The sequence below is a fragment of the Aphelocoma coerulescens genome, chromosome 2 (assembly GCF_041296385.1).
Source record: "Aphelocoma coerulescens isolate FSJ_1873_10779 chromosome 2, UR_Acoe_1.0, whole genome shotgun sequence".
In the NCBI taxonomy this organism is placed as follows: Eukaryota; Metazoa; Chordata; class Aves; order Passeriformes; family Corvidae; genus Aphelocoma; species Aphelocoma coerulescens.
In genome coordinates this window covers 17,558,280-17,578,337 of record NC_091015.1, presented here as the reverse complement: position 1 = coordinate 17,578,337, position 20,058 = coordinate 17,558,280, and the positions used below count along the sequence as shown (strand labels likewise).

At 37.5% G+C, this 20,058-nt stretch overlaps 1 protein-coding gene across 5 annotated transcripts in view; it reads right to left on the bottom strand.

Annotated features, from left to right (window-relative positions):
- Nucleotides 1-20,058, bottom strand: part of ARHGAP21 (Rho GTPase activating protein 21) — a 117,139-nt gene that overhangs the window by 29,525 nt on the left and 67,556 nt on the right. For all 5 annotated transcript variants that reach the window (XM_069006626.1, XM_069006627.1, XM_069006628.1 and 2 more), the window contains exons 6-8: nucleotides 18,946-19,024; nucleotides 11,620-11,674; nucleotides 865-2,812 (exon numbers count right to left, since the gene is read on the bottom strand). In XM_069006626.1, coding sequence (XP_068862727.1) covers nucleotides 865-2,812; nucleotides 11,620-11,674; nucleotides 18,946-19,024 — 2,082 coding nt within the window. The remainder of the gene's footprint in view (nucleotides 1-864; nucleotides 2,813-11,619; nucleotides 11,675-18,945; nucleotides 19,025-20,058) is intronic.

Below are 20,058 nucleotides of genomic sequence, written 5' to 3'. Positions count from 1 at the left end.
ACAAAAGAAAAACCAACCCAACAACAGGACAAAAACAACAGATGCACTGACTACTTGAACAGAAATGCTCTGCCACTGTAACCCTTTCTTCATCAAAAGACACTAATTCATCACATATCCAAAATTCTTTTTTTTCTACTATTTCCAATCATTCCTTTAGTTCTTTTCAGCCTCCTTCCCATAAGCTCCCTGTAATTCCAACCCTGTTTGTGTCGCAGCACAGACAAATCTTTCTGCCTTCTCAGATTCTGCTTCCACAAACCCTTGCATTCATATCCACACAAGCATCTTTACTTGCAAATCCATTTCTTTTTATTGCTATCCTTTCACCTGAAAGAGCTTTCATCTACTCCCCATCTGTCTCAGAAAGCTTTCGCCATACCTACTCAGCTGAAAAACTTATTTTTTCCCCACATATCACTCTTACATGGATTTACATCCATATTCTCTCTTTACTGGATTCCAAATATGTTTTATACTAGAGAAGTAAAAGTATTTGAAAGGTGCTGCAAATGCTAGTTGTCCATATACATAATATCACAACATTATGTGGCGTGATAACGAGATGGAGTTATGTAACACAGACTTCTCCAGAGGGTTAAGGAAAACTCTAGAAAAATAGTACATCACTGTAGGCTTTTTTACACTCATTCTCCAGGACTCCCAAACAAAACAGAACATTTTTTTTCCTCCACTGAAAAATATTTTTACATTACCAACCTAAAGTTATTCTAGATGAGAAAAATCTCCCATGCCTCTCAACCTCAGAGTTTACAGTAATAGCAGTCAGCTACCTGGTATGGTGTTTTTTATCACCTTTAGGAGAGAAAAGCACTTGATGTACACTGAAATAATTTAACTCACCAATAAAAGGAATTGAAGCCAGAGAGTCACCAGGTGGGCTGGAACTTGATGCTTTCCTTTCCTCTATTCTTTTTATGTGGACTTCTCTCCGAGCATCATTAGGTAACCAACAGGTAGTGTCTGAGGCTGCCTCTTGATCATTTACAGCAAGAATATAGGACTGATGCCTCAAAGGCTGGGGAGTTTGGTGGCCAGAAGGTGATTTGTCCCGCATGACCACTGCGTCTTTGTCATTTCCTTGAACATCCATTTGCAGACTTTCAGACTCACGAACATCTTCCCTTTCAAAACCATGAATCTTTTGTCTGATGGAACCATCTACATTGTCAGAGGTAGTTGAACACTCACTTGTTGGCTGAACAAGTTTGGCAGAAGCTGGAGCCAGACAGGAAGGTTGGATGGTTTTACCAGTTTCTGTTTTGTGATCTGGGGCACCTTCGGCTCGGATCCTTGACTGTTGGTTTAACAGACTGCTTTGATGCAAGTGATTTACTGTTCTTTGGTCTTTGCTGGCAATAGCATCCAGGCCCTGGTTAAGGGGAATCGATGGTTTTGCTGCATAGGGAGCTGAGTTCTTCAGAGAGCTATTTTTAGAATTTCGGGCTGGTGTGAGAGACAACCTCTCTTGTGAAACACCTGCAGATTTTGAAACTCCCCCAGGAGTTTGCAAATCACGAGAAGGCTGTAACATTTTAATATCTGGTGAAACTTTCTGAAAGTGAGAACCAGGTAGAGAAGCTCTACTACCTGTTCTCCTGCTGTCTGAAACATAAGCATTCGGAGCAATATGAAAATTTTGGCCTCGAAGGGACATATGAAATGCATGTTGTCTAGATCTGTCATAAATACCTCGCCGATCGTCTTGTTCGGTAAATCCTGTCCATTTGTAAGTCTTTCTCCTATCTCCATTTGCATCTGCAATCATATTCTCAGAATGAAAATTTTCTAGCACTTCACCCTGTTTGCTGAGATAATCCCACGACCGAGCCCTGTGATTTCTAGCATTGACTGAAGGCGAAGTCAGAGTATCTTGTGAAGCACTTCGTGGCCATTCTTTCAACACAGGATCTTCAAGCCTTTCCTGGGATACACTTCTCTGACGGATCTGGACAGACTGTGGAACCCTGTCGTGAGAGGTGCTCCTGCGCCGTACCTGAGAAGCAGTGCGATTTGGCACCACCTGATTATACTCAGTTGTGTTCTGAGAAGCTGCCCTTAAGCTATCTAACCTTTCCTGTATTGTTCTGGAGCCATACATGTGCATGCGCCTATTATCAATGTACTCCTTGTAAGTTTTGTAGGTCTTCCAGTCTATATGCTGGTGGGATGTTGGAGAACTGTAGTGATTAGTAGAGACTGAGGGTGAGTCTGTGGCTTGAGTAGAAGGTCTAGTGCTTGGGATGCCTTCTGGACATACTACATAATTTGAAGCTTTACTTACTGTTCCAGTTGTATCAACTGGTCTCGTTATTGGCGTCTGGGGAAGTACAATGGCAGTGGACACTAAAGATGGTGGTGATGTGGTCCGTGCTTTTAGACTGGTTTGATCTTTCAAGCCGTATCTTACTTCCTCTGTCCTGTGAGATGGACCAGCATGGTTATTTCTGCAAGATGGCAAATCTACAGCCTTCTCAGAAGGCACAATAACAGTCCTTACAGTTTCATTGCAAACACACACGGCTGTATTTGATTTTGCAATGTCTGTTGGTGATGGAGGCACTTGTATTTCCATTCTGTAGGCCCTCTCTGGCTGTGTCAATGCCCGGACTGGTCTACTGACTTGCCTTTTCCCCAGCGAGAAGTCAGAAGGTAGCTTGTCTCCAGCTTGTGCCTTAACAGAGGCTGTGGATGTCAGGCGTGGATAACATATTGGTGGTGGTTCAGGTATGTTGTGGGCATTACCACTGTAGGCTTCGTTGCCTTTCAGGTAGGCATCTTGGGAATACGCCTGTGGAGAGAAGAGTAAGTGAGTATTCAGCAGTGAGGGAGATGGAAAAGTTCACCATCTAGTATTTGCATGATCAAGCTTCAAGGGAGGGGAACACAGGTTCTAAATTCACACTCCCTCTAATCTTAGACAAAATGTTAGTTAAGAAGACAAAAACAGCATTCCATCGCCCTAGTGAGCACAAACACAACAAGCAAAATCATGACATACATTCCCTCCCTCAACAATTAAAAAACTGAACTGATGACCAGTTCCAGGAAATACTGCAAGTAGGGCACTGAGGCAGGTTTTTCAAAATCCATGAGCACACAACACAGAATTTTTCTCTCCCTTAATTTTGCTTTCTAACATGATACTTCACGCATTCTTCTTGTTTAAGCCTCCCATTTCTGGAAACTGGAATTTCACATCAATCAATAGGTTAAAATGCTGCATAATAAATTCAACTAGCACTAGAAAATTCTCTATTCATTTAGGGTATAAAACAACTGTTCACTTAATGCAGTACATATGAAAAGTACAGACATATAAATATACATACACATACTCCTCTAAGATGTCTTCTACGTAAAAACTACTGTTCCTAAACATATAAGGAATAAATTGAAGCAGTAACATATTGTTGTGAGCCAACACCCTGTAAGTCACCTTATATTTTACAGGAGACAGCAAGTACATGGTACGCAAATTTTACTGCAAAAAACATTAATGATATTCAGCATTTTTAACTTTGAGGTACAAATAGTATGAAAATTCATACATAGCCACCACTGTCCATGCACTATGGAAACCCAAACTGAAATCTCTAATTTCCTTAGTGCACTTTGCATCTTCATGCATAAGAACCTGATTCCTAAGAAAGAAATGGTTATATTACACTTGGTATGTTTCTGCAGCATTTCTGAAAAGCAGAATTTGTCATTGTGAAATTAACGGAACATTCAAAATAATAAATCAATGAGAAGCACACAGCATACTTAAACAATATTCTATTATTGAAAAACTTTAGCATGACTTTGTTCAGTTTGACCATAATGAAATAAAGAGCCAATGCAGAGCCTGCCAATGTAACAGAAGATTAAAATAATTTCTCAGGGCTTTTACACACTTAGGCGTGCTATCATATCACAACATTTCTTGTTCAAATCGTAACATGCTCAATTCCAGTATATCAGTGTGCTCTGCCTTAACAGCAGACAGTTATAAAAGCCCAAGTGCAGCCATAAAATTAATACAGAGCAAAGTACAGAGGAGGGCGAGGCATTTACAATACTGCTGCAATGTTATACCGAGCATTAGCGAAATGCAAAACATTAAAGCACATTGAGAGAAAACAGACCAAATAACACAGGCACAAACCACAAACCAAGAGATCAGCATTATGAAGAAAATTCAGCTCAGACTATCTAGCTCATTTCCAAACTTGCTGTTTCATATTCTTGCTTCTCACAAATCATTAAGAAAAACATGCCTTATAAAACCATCAGAGAAATGGCTACTGTACATTTCTTACCAGTGCTGTGACATCCTTTGTAAACTGCAGCTGGCAGAAAACAGGAAAACACAGTAAAAACTGCTTACAGATGTAAAGACAGAATTATCTTGTTATATTGATGTTGACTACAGCAAGCTAAAAATACAGCTACACTGATTTCACTGGAAGGTACCAACAGACATAAAGGGCAGTAGAGCATAAAAAATAACTTCACCCTCCTTGTGAGCATGTCCATCTCAGGCTTATATTTGCTCCTTACGTTTATCCTGTACCTTTACAGAAAGCAAAATATGTTTGTGCCATTTTGCCTTGGTGCATCCCTACAGCTGCCTGCAGAGAGCTCTGGCTCTGTGCAATGAGACTTCCCTTCCACTACAGCAATATCACTGTCTCTCATTTCCCTGGGCTGCTACCATCCATCCCTGCTTCCTGGTGACGAAACAACGGCTTTATTATGCATTTAAAACAGCACGCCCCTTCCTCACATATATCCAAACATGACCACAAACTGTCAGCTGACTGCAGCTGCTTTCACGCTGTACATCTGAAATTAGAGGAATGATGCTGCAGAAACACTCTCCTCATGTGATTCGTAATTTTTTTCCTTCACTCATAGTAAAAATCAGGACAGGATTCCCACTGACACATTTAATGAGGGGAAGGAGCGTAAAAAGGTAAGTATTTCTAAACCTTTAAATAAATGGCTATTTAAGATCTTGATGGACTGTAAGAATTAAATAAAATTTGGAAAAGATGCTGAACACCCAGAACCAGATTGAGCGAGATCCTTCTGGCATGCAGGACAAACAAAAACCATTATATAGTGCCCCCTAATTAGAAAATAATTATCAATTTATACAGCTGATAAAACAGCTTATATCCCAACTTCTCTGGGATGTGCACACATCACACCAAGAGAAAATACACCCCATCTACATTTTTGTAAAGCATTCCCCTGACAAACAATGCTTCATTGACTTTGACAGCACAAAGGCTAAATTCCAAAGCTGATGTGATCTGATTGTAGCCGAAGACAACAGATGAGTATAAAAGTAAGTTCTCAGCTCTTGACAAAATTTATCACAGGTATTAAAATATCACCCTCAGAAGACAGGGTCCAAAATGATATCAGCTAGGTTTTCTCCTCCCAAAAAAAAGTATGTTTTCATGATTGCAGGTATATCCAGACAGACAGACTGCCAGTTCTGTGTTAGTTACTGGGAAGTGTGTTTCTCCTTTCAACCTCACTTCACCCAAATCACTGAAACAAAGCGGAACATACTTCCAAGAAAGAGAAAGTTTACAGACAGGACTGTGATAGTTCCACAAAGAATATTTGATATCTTTGTTCCATAACTCTGATTAGGGGCCTACAGGAAATAATGCAACATATAAACAGATGGATCTGTCCTAAATAATGTCACGCTGAAGGATGCATTATCAGCCTTTTTACTACGAAATATTTTAACTGCTTTAAGCACAAAGTGGTGAGATTTTTAGAAAAGGTTTAGAGACTAAGAAATGTGAAATACACCAATATATTTATTACTTCATACATTGCTTTGACATTTAACATATTTTGCAACCACATAAAACACAGCTTGATTATTACTCTCTTTAGTTTCTCTGACAATAAGTCATGTGAAAATGCTACCTTAATCTCTAAGTGATTGCAACAGGACACATTCATAAAAATGTCATTAGGGTATGGCTGAATTTTAAGTGTTTATAAAAAAACAAAAACCAAATCAACCAAACAAAAAAAGGCTTGCAACTTAGAAAACAAAAATTTTCTTTTAATATCCAGATCAGTGATGCTCCGGATTCAGACACCAGCCAAGCTATTTCAATTTCTAAAGAACTAGTTACTCAGCAGTTATTCAGAAGTCTCAACATAATCGGAAAATTAGTCTAGATGTTTTATGAGCTCTTTTCCACCTTCTCAAAACAACGGCAGTTTTAAAAGACTACCATACAAATGCAGCAATTTAGAGTGACATTAACTGCTCTGATGGATAACAGCTCTGCAACAATTACTAGAAGAAAATTGCTGCTCTTACAGTAAGAACTCAGTGTGTTTCCAGTTATTGGATACCATTTCTTCCCACCTTGCAATCTGCTTTTGTTTGCACGAAGTTTGCAAACTCCTATGGTAAAGGATTAATTTCTTACTGCGAATTTGTAGAACCATAAAGGGTTTAACTCCTAAAGTAATTCATGCCATATGATAGGCAAAATACATTTTATGCAAATAAAGCATTTTACAAGGTATCTCATAAACCACTTAAAATTCAGCTGAAGGGTTTTGGTCCCATTTTTATCCCCTTGGTTTTATGCCATTAGATGCTAGAACAGTAACAGCCAAATGCATGAGGATTCCTCTGGGAAAGAATCATGGCGAAACCCTGTACTTTCAATAGCTCAAACTGACCCCTTAGCCCAAATCCATGAAAACATGCAGCCCTATGTTTCACTGAGGATGGGTGTGCTTCACTACACTTCACTACAGGATGAGCAACAACACTGATTTCAACAGAACTATTCACAAAATTGGTGATAAGCATTTTGATAAATCAGACGCTAATGTGCCCAACTCCTTGCAAGACTGAGCTTGGGGCATTCTTCTTTCCTTCTCCAACTAGTTTGGCTTCAGATTCTTTACTACTAAATTGTTCTCTTCCCTGGAGCTAACTTATCTTCACAGTCATCATGAGTATGGGAACTGCACACCAGAAAAGTTTACAGCTCTCTTAAAAGGAAACACTTTCTAGTTACAGTTTGTTCTAGCAAGAATGTTAGTAATACAGCTCAACTGCTTTCATTTTACTCTGAGACACCCAAACACTATAGTCAGATAATGTTATTTGAAAAACAACCCAAAAAACACACACCCTTTTTTCCTAAAGGCAGCGCAATTTTAGTATTCAAAATTTAATGCCTTAGGCCCAATAAATTTTATTTCCAAATACAAGCTGTGTAACAGACCTTCTTATAAAGTCTAAATTGTGGTTAGGAGGGTCGATGAAAATGGCATTTTCTAACATATGCAGTGCTCAACAACAAAGTTTAAGTCTCTTCTTCTAGGTCACTGCGTCTTCACAGCACACACGCTGCCTTTTACTGTACTTGCTGCCAGAGCTTTAATATTAACCTCTGTGCACATCAGTAACTGTCAGCACAAAATCTCGAAGCAAAAAAGTGCTCCAAGTCTCTGGACTAAATACAGCTACTTAGAAAAACGTATCTATCTTTATTAAAAGATAAAGCGAATGAAAATAGTTCACAGTTTGCCATGTTGCTCCACTAGGTCTGATACAACTGGATGGTCTCAGGAAGGGGGGGGGAAAAAAAAAAAATAGTCTTTAACATTGAAACTGCAGGCAGACCTGTAGTCAGAGACACAAGGTCATGTAAAACTCTAGGATACATTTCCTCATTTAAGATATTTTTCTTTTTGTTGTTGTGGGTTTCTTTCCTTCCTTCTTCTTTTTTTTTTTTTTTAAATTATAGGTGCACCACTGGCAATTTCAGGCTACTACAAGGCCTTGAGAATCACCAAATTCCTCAAAATCTCTAAGTTAAGAAATGATAATGCAGCAAACTCTTCTCTTCTGCACAGATCTCCCAATACACTGAAAATTTCCATATCACCTGACTAGAAAGAAGGGAAAACAAAAAAGAAAATCTATGCTTCAATTCACTTTTATTCACTTTCCTGGTCATTCCATCCAGGATTTTTGGTTCCCCTACTGTCTATGACAAGAGAAACATTTCTGTTCAAATGCAGTCAACTTTCAGTTACTGACACACAGCTTCATTGATTTGTAATTCTAAGGAAAGATTAAGACTTAACTAAATTTACCAAAAACATAATAGTAAACAGCCCCTTTTTATTTCCACATTTACCATTATTCATGGAATGCTCAATAAAATCTTTCTGTAAATGAAACTGCAAAGTTCTTTCCAGAAGGCTAAGGCATGCTTCAACAGATTTGTACATTTATAGAATTTAATGGTGATAACACCTAAGACCAAAAGTAACCTCTTACCTTTTGGGGCAATTCCTCTAAGAAAATGGTTTTTCAGAAATTAATATGTTGAAGGTAGGCTAAAAGTTAGGTAAGACAAGCTTTTGAGTGAGTGGGTAGTGAGAAAAGTGCTAGAAAATGAAAGGCGGAAAAAAAAGGACACCTTCCCTATAGTATGTATATACAACATAGTTCTATACATCTACAAAATAATATCTACATATATTTACCTATAATAAGTACTATATATAATGATTAATATGCTACATTACAAACAACCTTCCAAATAAACGGCTCCAATGTAGATCATATTAAAGATACCATTTTTCAAAGACTGGTATTTTCAAGTGCCTGGTACTTCGAAATTCAGTGACTTGTAGGCTGTATTCTTTTTTACATATATAAGGAACAACTAGCAAGTAAGTAAATTCCAATGTGAACATTCCCAAAAATCCTGCATACTGAGGACAGGCTAACATACATGTGTTAGACACAACAAAGCCTATTGACAAAAGTCATAATAATGCTCACCTGTAAATAGGCTTAGAAAACCCAATTTACCCTATGGAGCACCTTCAGTATTTCAGTATTTTCCACATCGCACAAAAATTTTTGAACAACTGGAAAGTTGTCAAAATTTGAACAGTATTTTAGTATTAAACTTGCTATCCAAAGGCTACAAAACAGCAACAATTTCATTGAATACACTTGAGAAAAATGAACTATCTGTAGTTGACCTAAATGTGTCTTCCCATTTGCATGAAGTCAGTGGCACTAAAACCTACAAGATGTCAAAATTCTGTCAAAAAAGGTTGACAATGCTACAGAACATGCATGTAGATACATCAAATTTGAAACACCGAGGATAGCAGGACATATAAATAATCCTCCTCTTCCTAGTTTAAAAATGGTCACAATACCTAGAAATGTTTCAAAATAAGGTCTTTTGATAAATTTAAGTAAATTAATCACAAATCTGAGGAGGAGCACAAGAAAGCCAACACATACACAGTTGTCAAGAGTTCAAGTTTTTGTCATGGATAGAGATGTTTTAAATATCCTTTTCCCCATTCACAAAGTGACATTTTCAACATCACACCAGTGAACAAACACAACTGACACTGGTTTCACTAATGGCAGGATTTCACATGTAATTCCCTTCCTGGGAATGTAAGCACTGTTCACATGCCACAGAGGGCAATGGCCTGTGGATTGGAGCACTTCATTGTTACTATTGATGAATGGATCTGAATCCCTGTTTTCAGGAAATTCAATATACCAAGAGGTTCACAGACATATATGGATATTTCTGAAGACTAAACTCAAGGTTTAAAATTAGCAAACTAAAGATAGAAACAAGTAACAGTGTTTCTAGCCATAGAATAGACTATGTTAGTAGTCATGAGCACATGGAATAGACTGCCAAGTACTATAAAACTTAGCACAACCAGCATCATTCCTGAATATAATGAAACTATTCCATCCTCGTTGCACTAGATACACCATTCATGAGCTCATACCACAATATCCAGTAGCTCTTGGAGCTTTTCTATTTTTACAGCATACCAGTATTTAACATGAGTTTACAATGAGTGACACTATCTGAAGACACAGTGAAACGTATGGCAGATGTCACAGAAAACAACTATGTTATTTAACATTCTATAATAGGCTTACATAACACAACTTCAGGTTTAAGTTTTTCCTCTATTAATAGGGCCATGTACCTTACCATTGACTGTTCACTTGGCACTTACACTGACATCTGAAGATGTTTCATATATCCAATCTTTTTCTAGAACTTCCACAGGCAGGTATTTTTTCTCTTTTCTTTACCCCTCAATCTCCTCAAGGAGAATTACCTTATTTTCTTTTTGTTAATATCCTTTCCTTTGTCATCCCAATGACAATAATAATCTTTTTTTCCCTCTGACCCCATCTCGCCTGTTGGTACAACAAGTTATATCCAACCAATTATTTTTCATCTCTACTTCACCTGAAGGTTGCACTTTGTGTTTCACCAGCAGAGAGATGATGTGCCTAAGACCTTTTCACCCAGACAAATACAAATGTTTAACTTTAAAACTACAAATCCTGCCTTGCCCAGATTCTTACACTGTTACGGCTACAAGACTGCATTAGATGCATATGGCATTCAGGTAATTTAAATGTTATCATCATTCCTTCATTTATACACATTCACAGTTCCAGTTAAAAAAAAAAACAAAAAAAACCAAAAATACCAACCACCAAAAACACCCCAACAGCTTTTCTCTCCCACTTATTCATGCAATTGAAACTCACACCCTGCCCCCAACATTTTCTGTGTTGGATTACTGAAATACTTCTTTATCAAATGTTCTCAAAATATCACTTCTATTCTAATAATCTTGGCTTGTTGTCCTAGCTGGAGAGTTCCTGTACTAGCTTCTACCTCCACTTTAACTCAAAACAAAGTTTTTTGGTTTTTTTTCTTTACCCATTAATTTGATCTGTAATAATGGAAAACAGCTACTGAAACCCATAGGTTTTTCTTAACTTAAAGTCACCTTACTACTTCTGTGTGCATTAGAAAATACACTTTTCCAGCTACTAACAAGTAAATCTACTCTGCTTGTCATCTTCTCCTTTCCTCTGCTTCCAATTAAAAATAAACTAGAGCATATCAATATATTAGGTGTTTTTCTGATTCTTCCCAATATGTACTTACATATCGTGTATTATTCAAGGCTCTTTTGGACTTAGAGACAATAAATGGGATATGAATTATCTCACTACATATGCAGGACCTCAGTTCAAATCAAGAACAAATAGGCATTAGTGCAACAAAACACTTACAGCAGCCAAAATTAAAAAATTTGGTAATAAACTTTGGCCCATTCATCACATTTCTTAGTCCACTCACAATTAGTGAATTATTAACAAAGGCTTCATCTGTAAATTTTTTAATTCAAATTCTTTAGAACTGGACAACCTAGTTAAAGGAAGCAATCCCATTCATAAATTCTAACATAAGGAAATTAATCCAAATTACAGTAAAAATATAAACAAGATGTATTTTTTAACATGCTAGAAATATCACGTGAAGACACTAATCCCTATGTTCGGATTCCCCTGAAATTTCAGGCATGGCAAGAAGGCAGGAAAATATTTAAGGAGTGACAGAGAGATAAATGTTAACTCTTAATTATTTGCTGATAGCACACTTCAAAGACTTTGTAAGCAACAACAGAACATTTTTGTCTAGTCAATATACTCTCTGAACAGGAGCTTCATAAACATACCAGTTGAAGGATGTCCTCATCTTTTGGCATAACACTAAGCTCCAATACGCTGTCACTGAAAGAAACAGGAAAAAAAATACATCACAGATTAACTTCTGGAGATTTTCAATTCTTGTTATAAAGATAATCCATTTACTTCCATAGATGAAAACTATTCAAAAACTCCAACTCAGCTATTATGACAAATATGCAACTCAACAAAAATAAACACTGATTTCCACTAGAATCTTGGGAAGTAAGAATAGAAGAGTAATCTGACTGAGCCAGTTTATTGAGCCAACACACTGGTTTGAGCAGTTTTATTTCCTTTTATTTTCTCCCTCAAGTCCTAAGGTACACTACTTGTTTGGAGCCTCTCAGACAAAACAATATGACAAATCTGCGAATAAAGCTAAAACTTCCCACTGTGTTTAATTCAAAAATAAAGTCTCTTAGCACTCTTTAAAATTGCTGTGGTGATGTCTTAATCACCACACCACATGAAAAGAGGAGCAATACCAAGGCAAGTACTGACTTACACCCTTCCACTCCAATCACCTCTTAGCAGAATCAACTTAAACAGTCATTCAGATGACATCTGAAATATGGATGAAAAACACTTGCTATTTGTAAGTGCTGCATTTGTCAGTCTGAGCTGGTGAAACCAAAAACAGCAGCAGCATAAAGATCCAGGAATCTGAATAGTTCAATCAGTGTGACTCAAACACAAGCAAAATCAGGACATCAAATGAACAGTGTACCAGTTATCCAGCCAATTATTTTACAAACAGTGAAATCCACGGTTGGTTTTCACCAGAAATAAGGTATTTTCACAAGCAAGAGAGAAGCATATGCTTGTAACACTGGACACAGAATAGATGAATTTATTATCTCATTTGAGATAATGGAATAATCTGTTCACATTCATTAAATGTGAAGTGGAACAGGTACAGAGAAGGGCTACAAAAGACTAACATACAGTCTATTACAACGAGGGGGAAGAACCAAAATGAAGATACTATGAACATTATTTGGAAATCTCACGTTAGAATTAAAAAAGGATCTTTAAAAAAACCTGACCAGTATCAGCATTAGAAAAAAAGGCATACAACCTAATTGGGTATGTCAGAAATTGGCTCATCTGTACTGGTCAGTACAACGCATTAGGTGAGGAAATACAAAACCAGCACAAACACTGGCCCAATTACAGGGCACACCGATCAGCCTACTGAGAAGGACCTCAGATTATTTCTGCAGAAAAGAAACTCATCATCTCAAAATGTAATGTGTGATTTATTATGCTTTCTTATATGAAAAATGTTTCTAATTTGTGGTTCCTTTTCCATTTTTTAGCGACCACAGACATAAGGCTGAATTCCAAAATAGAAGAGTAAGGGTATTTGGTTTCACAATCTTTTAAAATCATTATTCATTTTGGAAAAGAGTGTTCTCCAAGTAGCAGAAAACTTACTTTAGTCTTAAAACTGAAGATCAGCAGTGATTTAAGTTTTTAAGTCTACATACATCTAGGAAAAAATAAGTCTTCAAAAGCCTTGCAAAGATTTTTTTTTTTAAATACTGAATTATAAGAAACAAGGGAGTATTGATTTTATGTGCACTTAAAATAGCATTTCCCATATTGACTGAATGCATAAACAGCTTGAGGAATTTTTAACAAAGCGTTCAGATTCCAGTTCTACATATACATAGCATGTACATATAAATCATATCAGACAACTACTTACTTGCAGGATGAAGACTTTGGATGTCAAAAATATGATAGCATTGCTCCTCTTGAAATACTTCTTATATAAAGAAATAAAACTTGACACAGAACAAACCATACTAATTCAAGTATTTTGCATGTTTCCTCCCCCTCTTCTAAGAAAGTGAATAAATCCATTTACTCAATTTACATCTTTTTAGTAAACATTCAGAAGACTAAAGGGTTCCATTCAGGAACACTGTTTTAAACATAATTTAATTAACTACATAACTATTCTATTCCTGTTTGCCTGAAGAATCTTTTGGAGACAATTTGGATCTTCCTACTTTATATTTCGTGACATGCTCTGAGGATGTTTTTTAATTCTCATATCAGAAACAAAAAGTATTAAGGAAGACATCTGGTTTATTGTACTACATAATGTAAATGCAAATTATGAACTAGAAAGTAAGAACCACCACACAGAAAGTGATAGTCTACACTGGAACTCCAGACACAGAAGTACTGGAGAGTACTCCAGAGTACTCAGAACTCTCGAGATATTTCTCATTCTCATTACTTGCATTACACATTCCGAGAGTTAAATTAAAGTGTATTGATTCCAAGTCATCAAACTAAAGCACTAATCATGAAGACCATCTTCTGATGCATTATTTTGTATTAATGAAACAGATTCAGTAGCAGAATTCTGTACGTTTCTGAGTAACCTCAACACTTTCAGGAAGAATTTGCAAAGAGAAACAACCAGAATAGAAAATCATTCAAATTCCCCAGTTTAAGAAAAAAACAGGGGAAAAAAGAGAAGTTGCAAATCAGAATCTGTTTCTTCTTTTATTTAGAACCATAAATAATTTACAGAGTTTATGTTAGCAATCAACATATCTCCAAGTTGATTATGTATGTAAACAGGTAAGAATAAATTTTTAATGGACCAAACCAGCAACTATTGGCAAAGAGTAGGAAACCTAGAGTTAAAAGAGTAATCATGATTAATTTTACAGGACTGTAATTCTAGCAACTCTTTTGAGGTGTGCCTTTCATCTCCCAGAGGAAATAATTAGTGTAAGTTTAGTTTTACTATCTCCAAGCAAAGAAAAGTAGGAAACATTCTAGACACAGCTTGAAACTTTTCTGGGAACAATACAAGGCATGGCTGAATTATATCTCATCCTTAAGTCCCACTGGAAGATACGGACATCATTTCATCTCAGGCAAGTAAGTTCTGATGTCTGAAGCATTATATAATGAAGACAAGCAGCTAAAATTGAACAACTTTTTAGAAGAATAATAAGCAGCTATGAAAATGGAGCCACAGGAATAATCTAAAAAAAAAAAACAACCTGCCAGCCTGCACTGAGTTTTATTGTAAACAGCTGAACAGTGAGTGATGGGGAAGCCCTCTCTTTAGACAGAAAAGATGATAAAATGTGTTGTAACCTTAAAAACTACTCTGAAGATGAGTAAAATGACAAAAGAATAAGCATTTACACTCATCAATATGTTTGAATGAGTAATTAAAAATTATAAAAGTACAGCAATTAAAATGTCTAGAAAACCAACACACAACATACTAAGACTATGAAGAGAACTGTCTTCAGTCATAAAAAAGATTTCAGCTGACAACTCAGCCTTTCAAAGGGCCTTTCAACAAGTTGCTTGCACACAGCCAACTAAAGAAGCCAAGGCATGCTGGATGAAAGATCAGCTAAGACACAAAACACAGCAAAAACTGTGTCACTGGGTGTTTCTAATGTGAAGAGTTTAAGTACATTCAACAGTGAATTTGTGCAAGACCAACCCATCATGAATTATTAAATCAAGCAATGAAGGTAAAACCTGTGGTTTAGCAAGTTCCTGAACCAAGATTTACATAAAGTGGGCTGGTATTATCTGACCATTCAATCACTCTACAGTTCCAGTGTTTTCACGGACTTCAAAGAAATCTTTTTTGATATTATCATAGAGGATAATGACATAACAGACCATCCGTCTGACCCAGGTGGCAATGCTAATGCAAGAGCAGCATGCACCATAATGCAATTTTACTTGCTATGAAATGGCAGCATAAGAAGTTGTCATAGGTTAGCAAGCATAGTCCCAGAAGGGATGTCCTTGCTAAGGGGTGCTTACAGCTTCCTCTGGGACCTGATAGAACCTATCAGCTGGTCAGTTTGAATATGGACAGTTCTTTAAGCCACTTAAAGTTGTGACCGCCTCTGTGATCCACACTTAAGAATAGACAAACTCCCCCCCCAGCTCTCTCTCGTTTCCGGCGCTGGGACAGGTGGCTGCGGGGCCCGAGCTGGGACCAGTGGGCCCGGCCAGGCCCTGCTCAGGCCAGGCCAGGCCGGGCCATGGCTCCAGGATGACCCCCCCAGCAGGGCTGTGGGCAGCCAGAGCAGCTCGGAACCGCCCCCCTCTCCACTGCGGCCAAGATTTCAGCAAAGCGGCCCCGCTGTCCGGCAGAGGCCAGGTGACCAACTGCGATAAGCCACATTCCAGCTGCAAGGCCGAGGTGAGATTAACCCTTTTATTGCTGTGAAGAGCTGAAAACCTGAGGGAAGAGAAAGAGGAGATGCTTAAAGCTGAAATTCTGTTGTGAAGCTATGATATATCAGAGTACCCGTTGTAATTTCATGAAGATATGGGGGGTGGAGTGTTCAACTCGTAAGCAGAAGCACCTGTGCTGAGATAGGCAGATGCTGAAGCAGCTGTAATTTCATGAGAAGTTTGAACAGGGAGAGATGGAAGCGATGAGGACTTTTGCTCCAAACGGGAAGGGAGAAACCTCAGTTCCTAGAGATGCTCCCAGAGATAGTCCTAACGATGAAGATGAGGAAGACCCTTTGCTCCCAGGGAAGGAGAAGGGCCTCTGTTTTTGTTTCTGAACGGCTCAACCTTAAAATTGTACCCCAAAAAACTTCAAGAGTGGACCCTCGAAAGCAGTTGCAGGAAAAGCTGCAAGTCGGGGGAAGGGACTCACATCGCGAGCAGAGAGACTCCTCTTCCTAAATGGACTGAACAATATTTGGAAGTGGGTGGCTGTCTCGTTGTGATAATGTTTTCATAGCACGAGCAAGAAGAGACTTCTCTTTCTAAATGGACTGAACAAGGTTATTATGGAAGTGGTAAACAGACTGAACATCTTAAGGGTTGTCTTTTTACATTGTCAGTGGGAGACGGGAGGAAGGTGGGGGGAAGAGAAGAGTTCTGAAGGTGAGGTATAATTTTTTTTCCCTCTTTTAGGTCTGTTAATAAACCTCTTTATATTCTTTCAAGTTTGGTGCCTGCTTTGCATTTCTCCTAATTCTTATCTCACAGAAGATAAACAGTAATGAGTATTTTGGACCAAACTGTTGGAGAATGGCTAGAGGATCAGGGACATGGATTATTGATAAAGGGTACAAATCAATAACAGAACTGTACAAGCAAAAGCCTGCAAGCAAAGGCCTGCATGAGAAAAAGCCTCCATGAGAAAATGCCTGTGCAAGAAACAGGCCTGAGAACCAAAAGGGAGTTTCAAGGAGGTACAGTCCTATGCTGATAAAATGTACTGACCATGAGAAGGGAGGAAGATCTTTGATCTCTCAAGTCAAAACATAAATAATAGAAGCTTGCCAAATGTAGTCTTTTATCTAACACAATTATGTAGAAGTAAGAATGCGCTTTCGTAAGTTTAAACTAATTAAAGAACTGATAAGCATGTACTTTCACACTATATAAGTGCCTCTGTATTGCTAATAAACAAAGCTTGCTTTATCAATCACATTGATTGTCTGCATGTCTTCCCCCGCTGAAAGTCAGCACCAAACCACTACAGAAGTAAAAAATTATGTTCAGAACAACTGCTCTGAGTTCAAAAATACTGTTTTCAAGCAAAGAATGAGAGACAGCTGATTCTTCAGTCACATGAGAAGTACTGCCTGTAAGCTACAAGATACACCTGATCTGGAGTCTGAGTTCTCTTCATGGATCAGAATTAATATTTATCTGTTTATCCTAAGAGGTTCAGCTGTAGACTTCCTGATGGTCGTATCTGCTGTATGAAATGCTCAAGGATACACATGACTTTTTGTTACAATTGCCTGTGATGTACACATCTGGCTCGAGAAAACAAACTGTTCTCCCCTAACAAACAATAGCATCCCTTCATCCACCCTGCACTCATGGAAATCAGGGGGACAGATGCAGCAGTGTGCTACACCATTCCCGGTTGCACCAGATAATCACTGACAAGGCCTTGTTCAGGTGTCCCCAGTTTTTCCACACACAGCAGGGGTTCAGTTCTACTGAATGGTTCACTACCTACCCTCACTGAAAATAAACTCCATTCACTGGCACACCTAGAGTTAAGAATCCCTGATCACACAGGCCACTCAAAGACGTGACTGGTCTCTCTTGGATTAAGAAAGTTAACTGACTGATCTACATGGTTGGGCATGTAATGTCTTGGGTATACACTACTGTACAATAGTGGTGCTTGTAAAAATACAAAATAGAGAAATTATTTACGGCTAGTGTTATGTGCAGTGAAGGAAATAAAAAAGCCCATCTGTCTAGACAGCATTAATGCTCTTGTATAGACAGCATTAATGACACAAGACATGTTTCAGTCTACCTTGCCCATCACATCTCTGAACAGTTTTATTGTTTATAAAGAACCCCAAAACAACAACAAAAGAAACCCAAAACAAAACCACAAAGATAAAAACCACTCAGTACACGTGAGATGTACACATTTGCAACAAAATCTTGAATAAAGACATCACTGAAATAGGAAGATCATAATCTTATTTTTCCTATTTCAAACAGTAAGAACATCTAAATCTTAACATGTGACAAGCCACTAAAAATATGACATGTGAGATGTATTCTTTCATACTGATCATAACACAACTTTTTGCCACATAACTCAACATTATATTATATATAATTATAATACATATATATTATAACATTACATATATATAATTATAATTATATATAATTACATTATATATAAACTTGTTGCTGTAGAACAGAAATTCACACCAAGAAAACTGTAAGAATGGAGGCAGACATGAGACATGAAATGGAGAACCTAGACTCATGCATAGACATGATTTCGCAAGTGCTTGTGAGGTACAGGAGCAGTAAATATTAGTGTTTTCTCAACTCTGTGCAAAGTTCATAATTTGCTGCAAAACAGAGGAAAGCAAAGACTTACTGCAGATGTTCTGCAGGTGTGCACTACCATAATTTTTTTCCTTCACCAGATACACTGATTTCTAGTTCTTAGATATCATAAGCAAGGTAGAATTTATAATCTTCTTTTCCAATTGATTATATACATGTATGTATACCTAATCTGTCTATTTTAAGTTCAGATCTCCTCTATATCACTTGGTGTTATTGCTAACAAGGGACAAGTACTGACAATAAAAGGACTGTGGTACAATTCAGCACCCATATTCTCAACCTTTTCTCAGCATTCAGCAAATACATGAAGAAAAGAAATAATAAAATGGAGTGTGTATAAGTGAAAATTTAATAATATGATGACTTTTCAAAACTCCCGTAACTGGTCATTTCATGCTTAGTATACAAGAAGTGTGGCACATAATGAAATACTATTATCTTACCTGTTCTGTATTAGAGCAATGACTTGAGAATATGTCTTCCCAATAACACTTTCTCCATTGACTTTTATAATTCTGTCACCTGTAGAGAAAAAAGTTGTAACTGAAATTAGTTTGTCTAGACGTTTTTTAAACAGTTTTTACTTTGCACTTCTGTACCTCACAATAATCAAGAATACCAATATGTTAAATTCAAGGTTAAGTCTTCCTTAGAAATAAAAAAAAAAATCCAGAAGATGCACAATACAAGATGCACACGTAACTATACACAGGATGCCAAATTTCTCCTCTTTTCCCTGAACATTTTCAGACATTTATCTTACTCTAAACTTTCAAATTAATAACCCGGGTAGTCTCATAGAAAGAAAACTACAAGCAGCTGTAAGCTACACTAGAGGCCCACTTATGCATCCCATCTTCACAATAAAGCTATCAATGTATGGCAACACACACTAACAGCTCTGCCCTATTCCTAAATAAATTATAAGCAGATATAATTCCCTGGGGTTAGCCCAGCTGGTCAGAGCAGGGTGCTAATAATGCCAACGTCACTGGTACGACCCCCTATGGGCCATTCACTTAAGAGTTGGACTCGATGATCCTTGTGGGTCCCTTCCAACTCTGAATATTCTGTGATTTCACTCCAGCACTTAAAATAAAACCAAACTTTAACTCTCCTTTCATAGCAGCAAATACTGCAATTCTGTGCTTCTTCCTTATTACAAATAAAGAACAAACATTTTGAAAGGCTCCAATTTCCTCCCTTCTCAGAATAATCTGGGCTGTTTCCAAGATATTACTGTCTGTTCAACGCATCTTGGACAATGGTAAATGGCTCTTTCTTATTAATACCCACCAATCTTTAGATCTTTAGATCACTTTTATAAGATTTCTCCCAGTAGTTTGTTACACCTTCCTCAAGAGCTTCATATACTCTCATAAATTAATTGTCAAATATATTGTGTAGAGCTATTTTTAGCTTGTGGTGACAAACTTATCCTGTTCTTTTGACCAAATGGTATTTAAGACATCTCTGATCAGAAGAGCAGAAAGGTATCTTGAATTTCTTAACAAGGAGAAAAGGGTCTGAAGGATTATAGGGAGGAAGCTCCGAAA